The sequence below is a fragment of the Sebastes umbrosus genome, chromosome 24, assembly GCF_015220745.1.
Source record: "Sebastes umbrosus isolate fSebUmb1 chromosome 24, fSebUmb1.pri, whole genome shotgun sequence".
NCBI lineage: Eukaryota > Metazoa > Chordata > Actinopteri > Perciformes > Sebastidae > Sebastes > Sebastes umbrosus.
In genome coordinates, this window is record NC_051292.1 from 13885845 (window position 1) to 13903486 (window position 17642).

Below are 17642 nucleotides of genomic sequence, written 5' to 3' on the forward strand. Positions count from 1 at the left end.
GTTACACCCTTCAAAATAAAACTCAGAAAATACATGATTACGCTACGATTTCGTCTGACTTCACTGTAGTGAAGTTAAATTTTCTTCTTCTACTAACCAAAAGTGCCAGAACATTCATTTTGGAGGGAGGAAAGCTTTTAAATGTTTTTATTTTTACTGATGACCGGAAGTAGTATAGCTTGTATGCAACTCCTCTAACTTGATATTAATGTAGATATAGTTACCGACCGTGGCCACAAGAGGGCGTAAAAACCCTTTTCTGGATGATGTTACATAGATTTCACTTTACTGAGGTTAATAAATTATAAATTATACAACCAATAAAATGTATGGAAAGAAAAAGATGAATAAAAACAAAACAAAACAAAACAAAAAACAAAAAAGCATTCGGGTTCTGTTAAACAATTGGGATACATTTAAAATGTCTAAACAATTTAATAGATTTAGTCAATTTAGAATTTATTAGCTTTAAGTTATCAATCATGGTCAAATATGTTTTAAAATCAGTATCTTTAAAAATAAAAAAGGAGGGTATTCTTTTAAGCCATATCATTTTATGTATATAATATTTTGCTAGGATAATAATTAAATTAATAATGTAAATCTCATCTGCCGAGAACTGGATCTAAATATTATTTATAGATGCTTTACAAAGGATTTATTAATCATTTAACAAGGTTTTATAATCATCAGTTGCAACTTAATAATAGCCATCCAAATAATGTTTTTAGATGGTTTACAAATCAATTATTAACCATTAATTAGGTGTTAAAAATATCTGTGTAATGTTTATAGATGTTTTACAAACTATTAAATGTTTCCAAATCATTTCGTAATCATTAACAAATACTCCTAATATATTATATAAAATGTTATCATGTGTGCAACAATAAACTGTTAAAATAACAAATTTGAGCATAATTAGTAAACATTATTAATTATAATTTCATGTTTTATTAACAGTAAAATAACTTTTTCAATTTAGAAATGATGATTATTATAAAGTGTTACCAATAACTTGAGTTTCTGGTCCATTAAATAACGGACCAATAAAAGACAAAGCACTTAAATTTTTTTATGAAACTGCAAAACATGTTTTAATAGCAAAAACCAGAACGAGTATAAAAGCAGCCGTGCACGTTCCAACACAGCTGACATAGTGTTTACAAAAAGAGGCAGTTACAATAATCCCAAAAATTCCCCAAAAGACTACTTTATAAAATTACAGTACAGCTCTGAATAGAAAACATTCATCTGCTCTAAAAACATAAATAACACATGATTTTCAAAATAAAAGTAACAAAAAACCATTAACATATATTCCCTTTGGTAGGTCAAGGCTAGCAAGGAGCGTCAGTGCAGGTGTTCCTTGCAGCTGAAGGACGGCAGATCGGTCCACGTCCAGAGAGGACACGTAATAGTGCAAACCAGCCAGCAGTAACAGAGTCAGAAGACTAGTCAGTGTTGTAAATACAGAAATACAGAGGAGGAGATAATGCGTGGAAACAAAGGCAAAATGATCTGTTACAACGGCAAGAACAGTGAGGATGTTTGTGACGGAGTTCAGGTGGAGACACGCTGGAGGCTGCTGAGTGAAGAATTCAGTCCAACCAGCAAACACCATCACATCCAGAGTCACATCTCACCATCATTTTATAGGAATCCAACAATATAAAGGAGATCAATATCAGTTTCATATCAATATTAGCCAACCCCAGTTCAACTGAGCTAAATATTAGTATTAAATCAATCCATTAAAACTATTTAAACGTGATTAATGCATGATTGTCCAGTTAATCGTGATTAATTGCACATTTTTATCTGTTCAAAATGAACCTTAAAGGGAGATTTGTCAAGTATTTAATACTCTTATCAACATGGGAGTGGACAAATATGCTTGCTTTATGCAAATATATGTATATATCTATTATTGGAAATCAATTAACAACACAAAACAATGACAGATATTATCCAGAAACTTTTTGAGTTTGATGTAAACTGTTGTCCCACAATGCAATGCACAAAGAACATGTAAAAACCATGACAATAGTACATAGAGTGCACAGTTGGTGTGTGGTGTGGAACTGTGGACACAGCTACTGGATGCAGTCACTGCTCTAATGCTCCTAAACCACAACTATCTTTTCACATGTTTAGTTCTACAATATGAATATGTTGACTATATTGAAATATAAGATGTTTATTAGATTAAACTCATGAGAGTTTAGGGACTTTTGAAGCTATGTGAGGGTGTCTCTGAAGATTATCTTTGGCGTCAGATGTGAAAGTGATCAGAAGTGATCTCTCTCCAGCCAGCTCCGTCTCACTGATGAAGACCGTGAGAAAGAAGCGAGGAATATTTCATCAAACTAGGTTAAACCTGTGACTCTGGGTTTGGCGGAAACTTCCCAAAAGTGTTCTTTACTTCTAGTTAAGAGAAGGCGTGTCAGAGAGCAGGAGGCCGGCTGTGAGGGCTCTGTCTTTATGAGTCGTGGTAGAGGTGGACGGTGCTCGCCACGGCCTGCTTGTATCTGTGCTCGGCCTGGATGCTGCTGCTGTAGTCGAGGCAGCTGCTGTCGCTCAGCTCCTCCGCCGTGTCTCCGAAGCCGTGGTAGTGTCCGTAGTGCAGGAAGTCCCTGCAGTCTGCTCCCATCAGCCCCTGCCAGGCCGGCCGGTGGGACACACAGCTGCTGGGACTGCCGCTCTGATGAAGGGAGCCACACATGTCGGCAGAAGAGTGCTGAGCGGGAGCTGCTGCCTGCTGATTGGCTGGAGGGGAGGTCGGCAAGGGTGTCTCGGGGTCATCCTGGGCAGCGTAAGGCAGCGTGTGATGAGGGCTGTTGGTGATGGCTTTGCCTGCTTTTTTTTTTTTAAAAGCAAAGCAACATTTTACGTTTGTGATCTTTTTTGTTTTATCAGCCAAAACATTATAATCACTAAAAAAAAAGCTCCAGTCCCACCTGAGTTGAGCTCCTGTGCAGACTCCATGTTCATGCTCTCCAGCTCCTCGCCTCCACTGCTCTGCATCTGCACCAACACATCTGGAACAGGAGACAGAAAGACATCATACGGCTGTTCATCCATGTCTGGAATTATGGTTTGAACTGTAGTCGGACGGTTAAAGCTAATTACAGTAGGTTTACCCATACCAGTGAACTGGTATTTGAATATATTGGAGTGGACAAATATGCTGCTTGATGCAAATGTATGCATATATTTATTATTATTTTATATTTATATTTATTTTATTTTATATTATTTTGCTACCTTTAATGACATTTATTTATTTATTGAGTCATTCATTTATTTATTAATTTATTTTTGATGTTGGCATGTTCCATTCTCCATATATTTGCACTAATAAATGATATTGTAATGTATTTTTTTGGGGTATGTTACAGAGCTGGGAGCCTTTATATCATCAGTGTTATGGCTCAATAAAAATGCTTAGAAAAAAAGCCCCAAAAATGTCTTACTCTCAGCTCCCCTGGCTTTCTTCATGTGACCGGCGTCCACGGCCGCCAGCAGCCTCTTCCTGCTGAGCAGGCCCCCCCCACACGGGGCGCCGTTCCCACTGAGCTGCAGCAGGTGCTTCTTGGTTTTGGAGATGAAGCAGAAGCAGTCGAGGAAGCCGTGAGCGTGGGCCAGGTCTGCAGCCGTCTGCCCACTGGCGTTCCTTAATCTGGACGAGAAGAGGGACGGGTGAGACAAACTGCTTTCCTGTTGGACATCACAGTGTTTCATCTCTAACAGACTGACTGGCTGAGGTTTACACTGACCTAATACAAGCCTGTAAATGAGATGTTGCAGGGAGAGATCATCATGAGGCATCAACAGGCATCAGCTGACAACATGTCAACATGTCTTCTGCTCCTGACAATGTCCCCCTGCAACACACTCATTCTGCTAAATGAATACAATCTTACTGGTGGGCTGATATGAATGATATCTCACTTCTTATAGAATGTGGCCATATTTGTGAATACATTAAAGAGCCAATTACAATTTAAAATATTTTTAGAAGTCCAGTATTTTTATTTTTCTATGGCCAAAAGATAAAAAAATGATTAAAGCTAACATCCTCTTTAGTACAAAACATGAACAATAAAGTACATTTTAGATGGATCTGCAGGTTAAAGAACAGAGTCCTGTTAACTGAAGTGTTAGTTAATGCTAGCTCTACTACATTTATATCAAATGAAATGTCTCAGATTCATTTATTATTCATCTTCCTCAATACCAGACTAAATTAAACAAATTATTATTAGTGTGAATATTTAAGCTTCCACATTTTAATCACTCATTTGCCTGACTATAATCAGGGTCTGAAATTAGCACCCGGCACTAAACCTGAGGGGACGCAAATTTTTTTTGTCCCTGATAACGCAACTCTGTGAATAACAAATAGTGTATGTGTTGAAGTTAACAGGAGGAGAGTTAGTAACGTTACCTGTTAGAAATCGGTGGGCAGCACAGCCACTGCTTGGCTAAATAACGGAGCTCCTAACTTTAACAGAGGCTCCATTGAGTTACATTGTGGTGCGTTCAAGCTCTGTTCTGTGGGCGAAGGTAAATTTGACCTTTATCTTGATGTAATCTCATAAAATGGAGCTACAGTTTTCTGTAGCTTATAATATATAATTAAACCTACTTTTTTTTTAATCAAAGCAAATATTTAAATAAAAATACAATCATTTATTTCCTAATCATTTGAATTGTGTTTTTATTCAAATAACCATTAAAGGTCCCATATCATGCTCATTTTCAGGTTCATACTTGTATTTTGTGTTTTTACTAGAACATGTTTACATGCTGTAATGTTCAAAAAACACATTATTTTCCTCATACTGTCAGCCTGAATATGCCTGTATTTACACTCTGTCTGAAACACTCCATTTTAGCGCATTTTGACTGAATTGCAACAGAATTGTGTTGCTAGGCAACAGCTTGGGTCCATGTGTACTTCCTGTCAGCTGATGACATTCGCATACACTGCAACCAGGAATAAACTGGGACACATTTAGAATGTTTACATTTAAATATGTGTCAAGGGTCTAAATATTGTACATTCGTGACATCACAAATGGGCAGAAATCCTGACAGCTTGTTTCAAATGCTGAGTTTCTGAATACGGACTGTGTGTATTTCCCTGTGGATTGAGTGTTTCGATACTTTCACAGTATTTATATAGGACTTAAGCCTGCTTTATAATACAAAGACATGAAAATCTCACTTTTTTATAATATGGGACCTTTAAAGTATAATACATTAGTGTGTAGAGTACCCTCCCTCCCTAAATAGGGCTCCTCTGGAAACTACAGTGTAATTCAAACACTGTTATTTACTATGCATGTAATGTTTTTTTATGTAAAATATATAGACAATTGAATGGCATCAGTTCTAAAATGTAATTCCTTCATTTAGCGCAGAGATTTCAAAAGTGGCAGACAAAAAAAAGCCTTGCCTGCCACTGTGGAGGCCGTGAAAAAAGTTCATTTCAGACCCTGACTATACTCGTCCAGCTGAGACTGAGCTTTCCTGGGACTTCTACAGCAACTCCTCACAGTTTGTTAGCACAGTAAGCATGCAGGTCAAGACATGACTATCATCATCAGAGCTTTCTCAAACTTGAAACCAATCACTGCAGGAAATACCTCTCCAGTTTGCCAGCTGCAGAAACTGTAGGAAGCGAACAACTGTAAGATGCTCGCTGATGCACATGTGGCAGATTCTGCAGTGCCTATTTGGATTGTGCTCCCTCTTTCTGGGACTACTCAAGAAAATCGTGTTCAAATTCATTAGCTGTAAAACATCAGAACGTGCAGGGTGTTTTTGCAGTTTGAAAATGAAGATATCCTTTTCTTTACATATTAAAAAGCAAATCTTAATATTCAGTTCAACATGTTAGGACAGATTAAACAGTATCAATTAAAAGCAGCAGGTACTACAAGCTTCTAAACACCCTCCTCCCTGTCACTGACTGCTCCCCTGAGGCTGAAAAGCTCATGATTGTATTTACTGACACTGATTCGAATCAACCACAACTCATTGGATTTCTCTTGAAGTTAAAGCCAACACAAATTGTACCGATGAAACGTTTAGAGTCTGCGCTGGAAAGAGGAGACATTAACTCATTATTAAAACTGTATTCATTGGTTATATGCCATCTTGGGGAAAAACCACATCACAACACTGACATGTTATCAGCTTATAAAAATTCTCCTTCCTGCTCTGTTAAGCCGTGGGCACATTGCCCGCATGACGCTCGCGTGGCGTCTGCGTCGCGTGGTGGCTGCGTGATGCAGGAGTCTGGTGTTCACACTAGACGCGAGTTGGCTGCGTGTCAGCTACCTGTCAGCTGTGTTTCTGTTGCTGCTGTCAGCCCTTTCTTTCTGCATAGAGTTTGCCTTTTAATGGCCATTTAACTTAACATGATAAATATAATTTATATTTATTTTAGACAGAGAAAGGTTCGGAAACGTGTGGTAATTAGTAAACAATAGTAATAATCCACAATTAAAACTCCGTACTGTATTCATTTATGATGCTTTCCAAGTCACTGCTTGTTCCACATCACTGTCCGGCACATATTTCAGAATAAAAGCCTTGTGTTAACAAATGAAGGGATTCTGTCTATAGAAAAAAAAATGCCTGAGGGCTTTTATTTTGAAATGAAAGCAGGAAGTGTTGATTTAAAAACAAGTTCACTTAACTTAACATATTCTACAGATAGACCTCAAAACTGTAGTAAAGTCTTGCTGGTATGAAGTTAATATACAGTCACTAGATCACCTTCACTGTCTGTGACATATTCTACAGATGTCTAGACATGGAAACTGTAGTAATCTTGCTGGTATGATGTTCATATACAGTCAATAGATCACCTTCACTGTCTGTTGCTGCTGGGACACGCAGCCGAGACGCGAGGGGTTCGCGTGTAAAATAGGCGAGCCGTCTATTCTATAAAATGAGACGCGCGTCTCATGCGGGCAGTGTGTCCACTCTAACCTGTTAACATGGACGCCGAAATAAAAAACAACACGCCACGCAGCCGGTACGCGAGCCTCATGCGGGCAGTGGGTCCACCACTTTAGATATCTTGTTTTCAACAATTTTAACCCTTTTTTACCTGACGGACCCGGTACCGGGTTCGGCTGAGCTGTGTGTTAAAACACTGCCTTTAAAAACGTCATAAAATGCCGTGGTGGTCTTTCTTTCTGAATAGTTTCTTAAAGACGATGCCTTAACGCGACTTAAACAACACTCCAAGTGTCCAAACAATGTTTGTTTGGCAACGATTTCAATATTTTAGTTATAAAATCAACACACGAGAAATTGTATTTTTTACTACATAATATTTTTGAGCGTTTTTATATTGAATGTACATACTTGACTGTGGATTATTTTTTTTGATCTTATTTACATTGCTATTGATCTTATTTGTTATTATCTACTTGATCAGGTTTCATTATTATAATAAAACTACTCCATTTGGAATCAAAATTATACAATTTTAGTTGTTTTTTTATTGATTTTAAACTGTGCACAATGGTAGAATGTGATGATGCACAGGGTAAATGTCATGGCCAAAGGCTCCACTGTGTGCTCATAGCCTCCTGTAGTGGATATCAGTAGTATTTTAGAGCCAGATTCCCTTTCAAGAGGTAGAAAACCCATTTGGCACCTTTGGGTATCCAAGTGTGCCAAATGGAGAGTCCTCCTGGTCCTATCCTCACTAAAACCTTTGTAGAATCTATGTGCTTTGTGTTATTTATATCTGCTTTGGCACAGTTGTAGTCGAGGAGTTGCTGAATGAATTCAGTGGCGTCTCTGTTGTGGCATCATTGCTATAATGGTGTTATCCACTGTCTGATCTAAAAAACATTTTAGGCAAGGATAAACATGTAAATTTGTCCTTTGGTTCATCACAGTTTACTCAGACATAGTAACAGTCACAATGTTACTGACACTGGGGATGAATTCTCTGAGGTCTTACCTATCCATAGAGACCAAGATCATGCATATAGACCTGGTAATTGTGGAGCTATTCTTGATTTATTTTGGGTACGTCTGTCTAGGAGAAGCACACCTTCCAGCACCCTATAGGGCTTAAGAGGTTAAATACTAGAGAAATCACTTAACTACTTTTTTATACAAAATTGCTCATTCTCACATCTCGGTTTTTATACGTTAACGAATGAGATGAATGATCAAAATAATTTGTAATAGTTACGCAATCATAAATGTCTTACATGAATGCAATACATTTCCGTATTTGGTCTTTTGTCAGTGTAAATAGAATCACATGAGCTTTTCAGCTTTTGCACACTGCCAACATTCTCACTGAGTATCTCTATCATATTACATGGGAACATTTTTTTACCTGAGCAGCTGTTGAAGAAAAATACAACACACACACATATAACATTACTTTACATCCACTTTACATCAGCAAATTACAAAATTTTCTTTTAGAATGTGTTCAATGTAGACAGCCTCGTGCTGTTTTATGGCTATGTGACATTTGAAGGGTGACACCAGCAGCGATGCTAGAAGGATATCTCAGTGAGTGCATCTTTAAACAGAAAGTAAAGACAGTGGGGGTGTGAGATGTGTAGCTGCTGCTGTGCTTCACACTCAGCATGTGAGCTGATGTGTTGCTTCACAGGAGTCAGCCTGCAGAATACTTACTGTGGTTTTGCTCCTGCTATCAACAGGACCTGGATACACTCCAAGCTACCTGAACGAGCCGCCTTGTGGAGGGGAGCCTCACCTACAAAATCCTGGAGACACAATGTCAAACTCCATTCATCCATTTATAAAAGGCAGGTAATAATGAAGACAATTACAGACACAACGTTGCATATTTGAATATGTGTATTATGTCCTATCTGTTATCTGTCTGCTGGTGGACGGTGTTGGAAGACTGACCTGCCTGTTGACGTCTGCTCCGGCCTGAGTGAGCCACACCACGCAGTGAGGATGTCCTCCGAACGCTGCCGTGTGTGTTGGTGTCTGGTTGAAGCGGCTGGTCACTGTGTTCACCTCACAACCCATCTGCACCAGGCGCACCACACACTCCAGCTGTGCGCACGGAAACAGAAAAGACTCATGTTAATTATGTAATAAAACTAATTGAATAAATGACTCAATAAATAAATTAAATGTTATTTAATGTAGCAAAAATAATATAAAAAATAAATGTAGCCATTAAATAAGTAATAAAATGTGACATAAATTGATATTTCTGTTTTAATTAGCTTTTTATGTATTTATCTTTGTATTAATTCCCTTATTTATTTAGTCTTCTGTTTAATTTTCCCTTTTATTGATTTATGTATTTGTTTTCTTCAATTTTTAAAATGTATCTATTTTGCATTCATTTTTTATTTATTTATTTCCCCAAACTTAATTGTTTGTTATTGTTATTGATACCCGTATTCTTTCATTTGCATAGTGAGGCAGAAATGTAGAAAGAAAAGAATACAGAAATAAATAAGGGAAAATTGTGCAGAAATAAATAAATAAATGCATGAATACATAAATAAATACATACAATTAAAAATAAATATATAATAAATGCAAAATAAATAAATAAATAAAAATAAATGCAAAAATGTTTTCTTTATTTATTTATCTTTGTATGAATTCCTTTATTTATTGACTCTTCTGTTTAATTTTCCCTTTTATTTATCTATGTATTTATTTTTTATCAATTACATTTTCATTCATGTATTGTATTGTATGTATTCATGTATGCTGCTGCAACACCTGAAGTTCTCCTCTAGGAATCAATAAAGGTTTATCTTATGTGTTTTTACAAGAAACTTGTAACCTGATAACATATACATATATGTCTATCTGTACCTCTACAAATATGTAAAGAAATGTATAGAGAGAAGAATACAGAAATTTACAAGTTTGGGGAAATAAATATGGAGTGAAATGTAAAGGGAATATAGTGCAGAAATAAATAAATTAATAAATACACAAGTACATAAATAAATACACACATTTAAAAATCAATAAAATCAATAAAGAAATGCAAAAATAAATAGATATAAAAATGCAAAAATGAATCAAATTGAATTAACAAAAATAAATAAAGAAGAAAATTAAAACAGAAAGATCAATTTATGTCACATATGGGACCTCTGACCATTTTCCGAGATAAACTGGGGTAGAAAGTGTTATAATAGATGTTGGACTCTGTTATGGTTAAGTTGAAGTCATAAGTGTAAGATTTAATATAAGGACACTAATGTCTTGTTAGCATGAATTTTTTTTTACAGTAGATTTTTTTTAATATTTTTTTTTAATTGAAGATAATTCATTGACAAACATTAAGGCATTGTAATTTAAACTCAATACTTCTAACATACAAGGCACAATTGGATAGGAAAGATAACTTAAATTATAAAAAAAAAACTATATAATAACAAAAATAAAAGAGGGTAGAAAATAATTAAAGGAACAAAAAAAGAAATGCATAAATAAATAAATAAATAATAAGACTGCACTCTTCCATAGTAGCTCTAGTTAGTATGAACTGAGTCTTAAAGAGTTAAAGGTTACAGACATGACGCATCACGTTCTAGAGCTGTTTTGGCGCCTGAATACTCATTGGTTGGACTGGAACCAATGAAAACGCTGCAAGCCCGTTACGTCATTTATTTATTTTTTTCCACCCAAAAAAAAAACTTTATTGTACTGTTACAAACTGACACAGGTAGTAACGTAGTAACCATAGACGAGTAAAACGGCGGGTTGCAGACTTCATTAATAACACATTATTTACATAAAATAAGCAAGTTGACTGCAGTTAAATTAACTAACTACTTTATGGTATTAGTTAACGTTACTATGAAGTTATGCAGGATGAACGTGTACACTTAATTAGCTAGTAATGTATGGTTAATCCCTACCTGTCCGTAGTGAGCCGCCCAGTGTAAGGGGCTCCATCCGCAGCAGGAGTCCTCCGCGGTCAGAGGAGCCGGACTGGAGAGCTGCTGGATCAGAGACACCAGAGCTCCGACATCTCCATCCCGACAGGCTCGGTGGATGGGGAACCGGCTGATTAACACCTCATCTCTGGACGAGTCTGGTTCCAGTCCCTCAGACATTAGTGAGCTGTGAGAGTGGAGGACAGAGACGTTTCTCCCGGGTTGTCCCACTGAGCAGATTTAAGAGAGGTTCAAACACAAAGGAAGAGGAGATAAGCCTCTCTACGCGGCTGGAGAAGCACAAGACCCGGACTGGAGTCTGGCTTAGTGATGTTTCGGTCGCGAACGAGTCGGTTCAAAGAGCCGGCTCTTTTAAGTGAACGATAAGAGCCGGCTCCCGTCCGAGAGACGTTTTTTTAAAAAGAAAATGTTTTTAAAGGGACTGTTTGTAACTTTTTATACCTATAAATCTACTGGGTCGGTTTCCGATGCGCGCTCGCATATGCGCACTCGCGCGTGGCTACGCTGTTCAGACCGCTCCTCTGCCTGCCTGCCTTCACTCAACGCGCGCGTTCTCGCTCCACCTCGCATTCATGCGCGCACACTACACACTGCAGAAGAGTTAGTTTAGCTCTGAGAATATCTAGTGAATGTACAGTGGACGTTTGTGCAGAAATAAATGCTGCAGCTCCTCCAGACCAACAGAGGTCAGACGCGACTCGCCGCCTCTCGAAACTCCCGAGAATCTTTTAAAATAAACGTTGATCCAAATTAAAGACAGATTTAGCAACTGCATGGCTTATTTCTCGCCTCAAATGTTTTCAGAAACACATTTCGGTGAACTATTTTCGTGAAATAACAGAAAGTTTCCAAACGAGCCTCATTTGTGGTCTGATTTGAAATCCGGGAGAGGACAGCCCACAAGGGAAAGCGTTTATCCAATCAGGTGCAGCCGGAAGTATTTGAAATAAAAGTCGGGAAAACGTCACCGCCCAGTATTGGTCAATCATCTATCGTGTCACTGCCTAGTGACAGCCCACCAAGCGTCCAATGTTGGGAAGAGTCGTGTCTCCTCGCGATAAAAAACACCCCTGTGGACACGTACCCAGACTGTGACGGAATGTTGTGTTAATGACGTCCGTGGGACCAATCAGGTGATGACAGACACCAACAAGACAAGATATACCATCAAGCAGGGAGGGGCGGGGGTGCGCGGCATGCTGACTGTCTACAGGTACAGAGCTGGAGGGAGAGGAGGAGAGAAAGAGAGAGCGGCGCAGACAAGATGAGTCTGAAACGAAGCAGCATGTAAAATTATGGTATTCTGGAAATTATAAGGTTTAGTATAATTATATTGAATATATTCAGTGATATATGTGCACACATACTAATCATAGGTCAAAACAGCGCTAAATTTGGAATTATAAAAGTGGTAAAACGAAGAGCCGTTTGGGAGCGGAAAGAGCCGGCTCTTCTTGGTGAGCTGAGCCAAAAGATCTGGCTCACTAAAAAGAGCCGGAATTCCCATCACTGGTCTGTCAGTGGGACCCAGAGCGTTTGTTTCAGACGGTTTGGGGTCAAAACCGGCCAGAAACATCCACGGTGAGCCGCCTAGAGGTCTAGAGGGAAACTTACACATTACATTCACAAGTGAGGAACATTATTTATGTAATTCTTTGATAATATGATGTATATTACACTGAACAACTCATTCATGCTGCCTTAAACACGTTTAGCTCATTGTGATAAGATGCTAGCTTTGAGGTACTAAACAATTAATGCTACTGACAATGCTAATAGTGGAGCAGCTAAACTCAGATATAGATAAAGATATAGATATTGCTGCAACTTTGACCCCTGAGGGCCATGGCAGCCAATAAGGTGCTAAATATTACTAATTGCTGCAGAAAACTGATTTTATGAGTCTTGATGATTTCCAAGGTGTGTAAATGCATAAAGACATTTAAAAAGAATAAACATAAATACATAAGGGGTGAAATGCAAAGGGAAAATCGTGCATGCATAAAGAAATAATTAAATAACAAACATACACACATTTAAAAATAGATATAAAATAACTAAAAAATGAATGCAAAAATCAATAATTTAATTATAAATCAATGCAAAAATAAATCAATGAATGTAAAATGTAATAAAAAGAAAATAAATAAATACGGGAATTAATATGAAGATAAATAAATAAAGAAGCAAATCAACGGCCCTCAGGGACCAAAGTTGCAGCGCCTCGATAACTATATCTTTCCATAACATATAACCCTACATCTCTGCCAAATTTGTTGCTTTTATCGAAAAATGCACAATTGTTATATGCTTAACTGCCCTGCTACAACAACCCCACAGGACAAGTCGAATCAGCTTTAGAAGAAGACAATACCGAGCATAAGATGTCAGCGTCATTAAGCGGGAAATCACTGGCACTGAGTCATGGAGCAAATATAAAGGCAAGGAAACAGGTAGGCCTACTGAACACACACTCAATCTGTGGTTGACCTATTCATACCAGACTGCTGTCAAGGCAGGGCTAATCCAAAGCATATTACACATTTTGTATTGTTTTGGCTCTGCTCTAGCACAAAACATATGATGTGATGAGTCACCTTACCTTGTGTTGTGTGCAGAATATTTATTTGGTGGGTGGATAGGGGTCATACCTTTTTTAAAATAGCATCTTTTCAGATCCATGCATTGAGGTTTATCTCTGTTTTCTCTCAGGATGGATTTGTCAGAGTGAGGAAAAGTGATTTAGAGAAGTTAACCACAGAAGTGATGCAGCTGAGGGAGTTCCTGCCCAGAGTTCTGAACGGGGACCTGATTGAAATGCTGCATAAAGCTCGAGCAGCTCAGACAAGTACACTTCCATTAAACTTAACCTTGAAGAGAAAATACTTTAATAAGGTGGTTGCCATGTCAGCTTATGTGTGTGTTATCTAGTGATTGTAAGACAAGAATAACTTACGATAAAGACATAAACTGATATGAAACCAGTCAGCTGAGAGGCTGTGTGGCAGAGCAGCCCAGTCACACAGAAGTGGGTATCCAGGTAACTGGAAACCCACCAACCCACTGATATGTATAGCCCTGTTTCGACTGCAGGAACTTTCATTAAAAAGTAGTTCCTGGGAATAAAAGTCCTGGGAACTTTCGGTGGAAACCTGGCTCATGTGTGTGTATGTGTGTGTAGTGAAGGAGCACCATGCACAGGAACAGGAGCAGATGCGACAGGAGTGTAGGCACCTTCAGTCCCGATTGGATGCAGTGCAGACTGAATGTCAGAAAGAGAGAGAGGTGAGGCTGTCTGCTGTATGAGGTTCACATGCATGTGTGAGGCCTGTAAAATGGACTCATATTACTTTACACAACAATGAGATCAGTGATCAAGCTTTAAAGGGGTTGTGACATGTAGTATGATATGTTGGTACCAATGGATTCTGAGCCCGCTACAACCTAAAAATCTCAAGTTGCGTTAATGCGTTAAAGAAATCAGTGGCGTTAACTTTGACAGCCCTAATCAGGACACCTTGCTGTGTGTGTCTGTGTGTGTAGGAGAAGCTGCTGTTACGTGAGCAGCTGTGGCAGAGCGGAGCAGAGCTGCAGCAGCAGGCGGACTTCTGCTCTGGTCTGGGATCTGCAGCCGGCAGTCTGCTGTGGAGCTGCTCTGCCAGTGAGGACACGGTCACTCGCTGGCTGGCTGACGTGAGTCGTCTCCACGGTCCGTCTGTTTTATATTCATCCCAATGACAGCCAGGCTAAAAATGTAATTGTGTGCTGATGGCGTAGGGGAAGCTGCAGTCCTTCCTGGTTGTAGCTGCTCAGACTCTGGAGAGCTTCGTCAGGTCTCTGGATGAGGAGGCCAAAACTCAAACTGAGGACCACAACTCCCAGGAGCACCAGTTTGTGCTGGCTCTGGCTGGAACCATTACTAGTGAGTTCACAGCTTCTGTATTCACACAGACTTTAAGATTTCATCGATATTTTGCACCACTTTCTATTGGTCATTTAAGATCAGTAGGTTATATACCACTGAGCTTCGTCTGGATACACTGAGTCACAGCAGCTCTTATGAATCAGGTGTGGATCTCATTTTCGGCCCTCAGTTAATATGTATGCAGGTTATTAGTCACTGTACCAGCCTCAAGCGGTACAGCAGCAACTAAGGTGGATGTACTGTACGTAAGACATTGATGTGAAATTCCTCCTGCAGCATCTGAATGCAACATAAACTGAAAATGTGTCACTGGCCTGCCTTGTCTCTACATCCCATCATTCAGACATCGCAGCGGTAACGTGTGGCCGGGATTTCCTCTCCAGCTCGGCTCACGTCCTACTGGACACTCTGATGAAGCTTCTAGAGCTGATGAAGCCTGGTGTCTTCCCCAGACTGAAAGTGTACGTGGAGCTGTGGTAGAATACATAACACCAACTAACTACATAATGTTTTCCATCATATAATTCCTGCTTTGCCTAAAAGGAACAGTGTGTAACATTTCAGGGGATCATATAATATTCATAACTATGTTTTCATTAGTGTATAATCATCCGAAACTAAGAATTGCTGTGTTTTTGTTAGCTTAGAATGAGTCCTTCATATCTACATAGGGAACTGGTCTGCATTTCTTTATGCATTTCTGCCTCATTATGCAAATGAGGGGGCTGTCAATCAACGTGTGTCACGGGGTCAGAGTGCATAGATCGACTATATGCTGGCTAAAGAAATATAGAAAGAAATATGTATAGAAAAGTATAAAGGAAATAATACTGAAATAAATACGTTGGGGGAAATAAATAAGGGGTGAAATGCAAAGGGAATGTCGTGCATAAATAAATACATAAATAAATACACACTTTTAAAAATCAATAAAAAAAACATAAATAAAAACTAAATGCAAAAATAAATTTAAAAATGGATAAAAAATAAATACATCAAAAAATAAAAGGGAAAATTAATCAGAATAGTAATAATAGTAAATAAATAAGGGAATTAATACAAAGATAAATAAATAAAAAAGCAAATTGAAACAAATATAAATTTATGTCACATTTTATCGATTAATTAATGGCTACATTTATTTTTTATATTTTCGCTACATTTAATGACATATTTATGTATTTATTGAGTTATTTATTCATTCATTTATTTCTGATTTTGGCAGGTTCTGTCCTCCACAGAAAACTAGCCTATACAAGCACTGTTGAGTACTAAGTCTAATAGCTCAGACTACAGCAGACTCATCACATTAGGATTGCCTCTGTTGTTTTTAATACACTTTTAAACCAGAAAATAACACTAGCAGTGCTGTCAATCACTAGTGAGGAGCTTCACTCTTACTGATTCGGTCAGTGACAATGTGGATTCAGTGTAATCGGCTCAGTTTGAAGATTCAGTGTTAAAGATTAATTTGTACATGTGCTGAACACCTCTGGCCACTATGGAGAGGAGGAATGATCACAGAGTTCATTTGACATAGCTCAGGCATGTTAGTGTCTCGATGTGGGCAGCAGGTGTCAGTGTTGTGGTTCTGTTTCGCTGCAGGTTGATGCTGATGGCTCTGTATAATGTCAGCATCAGTGTTAAAGGACTGAAGTGCATCAGTGAGAACCCTGGACTCCTGCCTCTTATCTGGACCCTGCTGGACGGTAAAGAGACTTTTTTGGAAGCACAGCAGTCTCATTCAGAACAACTCAACTGTGATACTAACTGCAAGACACACAATACACCACAATTAACGTTATTGTGAATGGAAACCCCACATTTGTAAAAAATCAGGTGTCAGCCTCCACCCTCCCTCTGATCTCTGTTTGTCTGACAGATGGAGACTGGGAGGTGTGTCTCCACTCTCTGCGCCTCCTGCAGTCGGTGTTGTTGGAAGAGGAGGTGCTGCTCCTGCTGGGCTCTTCTCTGCTGGATCCAGACCTCCAGGCTCGCGTCAGCCGACTCACCTCCAGTGGGCAGCCCAGCTTGAGACTGGCTGCCCAGCAGACCCTGGAGGACCTGCTGGCCCTCCAACAGGTGCCACAGTCACAACATATGTAGCTCCTCCTTATGGCTTATAAGTCAAAGCAAAGAAATGCAATTACAATTTGTATTTAGGGCTGAACAATTGAATTCTAACCAACGTTACGTTGTAACAAAACGCAATTTTCAAATCGCAAAAGCTGCAATTAATTTGTTTTATTAATGCTACGCAATCTAACCAACCAGAGGGTCGGAAACACCTGGCCCCCGTGAGCCTCACGTGCACACACTGTCCTACGCTGCACGTGAAACATGACAGTGAGAGTAGATGAAGAAAACAACTTGTTAAATCCCCCGCCGCAAGTGAGCGGTGATGGTAATGCAGCCATTTGACACGCAACCATAGTCAGATGTTGAGACTTGTTCTGTTCTGCACTTTAGTGTGTGTGATTTGTTCCTGTAACTGACTGGAGATCAGTAAGATTCACATATATCTTTCATATATTCATGTTTTTCTGCAGTGCTTTGTTGTTCTTTGTTCCGATCATAATATAACATGTTTACAAGGCTTAAAGTTATCAATATTCTACTGTGATTGAAGGTTTTCACAGTTCAGCAGCTAAATAAAGACTTACTTTTTTTATTTTATATTTAAAATTCATGCATCAGTTCATCTCATTTCATCATATCACATAGGCCTGGACTACATGCAAGAGCAGTTTATA

The 17642-nt window shown here is 38.7% G+C and overlaps 3 protein-coding genes across 5 annotated transcripts in view; 2 read left to right on the top strand and 1 right to left on the bottom strand.

Annotated features, from left to right (window-relative positions):
- Nucleotides 1-1070: 1070 nt before the first annotated feature.
- Nucleotides 1071-11308, bottom strand: LOC119483804 (ankyrin repeat domain-containing protein 10-like). 2 transcript variants are annotated; one of them, XM_037762296.1, is made up of 6 exons: nucleotides 10926-11308; nucleotides 8932-9084; nucleotides 8692-8783; nucleotides 3477-3682; nucleotides 2961-3041; nucleotides 1071-2856 (listed from the first exon to the last, which is right to left on the bottom strand). In XM_037762296.1, exons 1-6 carry the CDS (start codon nucleotides 11121-11123, stop codon nucleotides 2483-2485), a joined length of 1104 nt encoding a protein of 367 aa, XP_037618224.1. In that variant the 5' UTR covers nucleotides 11124-11308; the 3' UTR covers nucleotides 1071-2482. The 2 variants fall into 2 exon arrangements, with proteins under 2 accessions (XP_037618224.1, XP_037618223.1); XM_037762295.1 differs by having other exon boundaries at nucleotides 1071-2859; nucleotides 10926-11304.
- Nucleotides 11309-12390: 1082 nt separating this feature from the next.
- On the top strand, nucleotides 12391-17571 carry LOC119483807 (heat shock transcription factor 2 binding protein). Its single transcript, XM_037762299.1, has 9 exons — nucleotides 12391-12593; nucleotides 13305-13417; nucleotides 13677-13812; nucleotides 14146-14249; nucleotides 14508-14657; nucleotides 14742-14886; nucleotides 15233-15350; nucleotides 16495-16598; nucleotides 16772-17571. The coding sequence occupies exons 2-9, from the start codon at nucleotides 13349-13351 to the stop codon at nucleotides 16993-16995; spliced, it is 1050 nt and encodes a 349-aa protein (XP_037618227.1). The 5' UTR covers nucleotides 12391-12593; nucleotides 13305-13348; the 3' UTR covers nucleotides 16996-17571.
- The window catches only part of LOC119483766 (diacylglycerol kinase zeta-like), a 100988-nt gene continuing 100271 nt past the window's right edge, over nucleotides 16926-17642 (top strand). Inside the window, exon 1 of one of the 2 annotated variants that reach the window (XM_037762213.1) lies at nucleotides 16926-16971. The gene's annotated coding sequence lies outside the window, so the exon portion shown is untranslated. The remainder of the gene's footprint in view (nucleotides 16972-17642) is intronic. The other variant, XM_037762215.1, reaches the window with a different exon arrangement.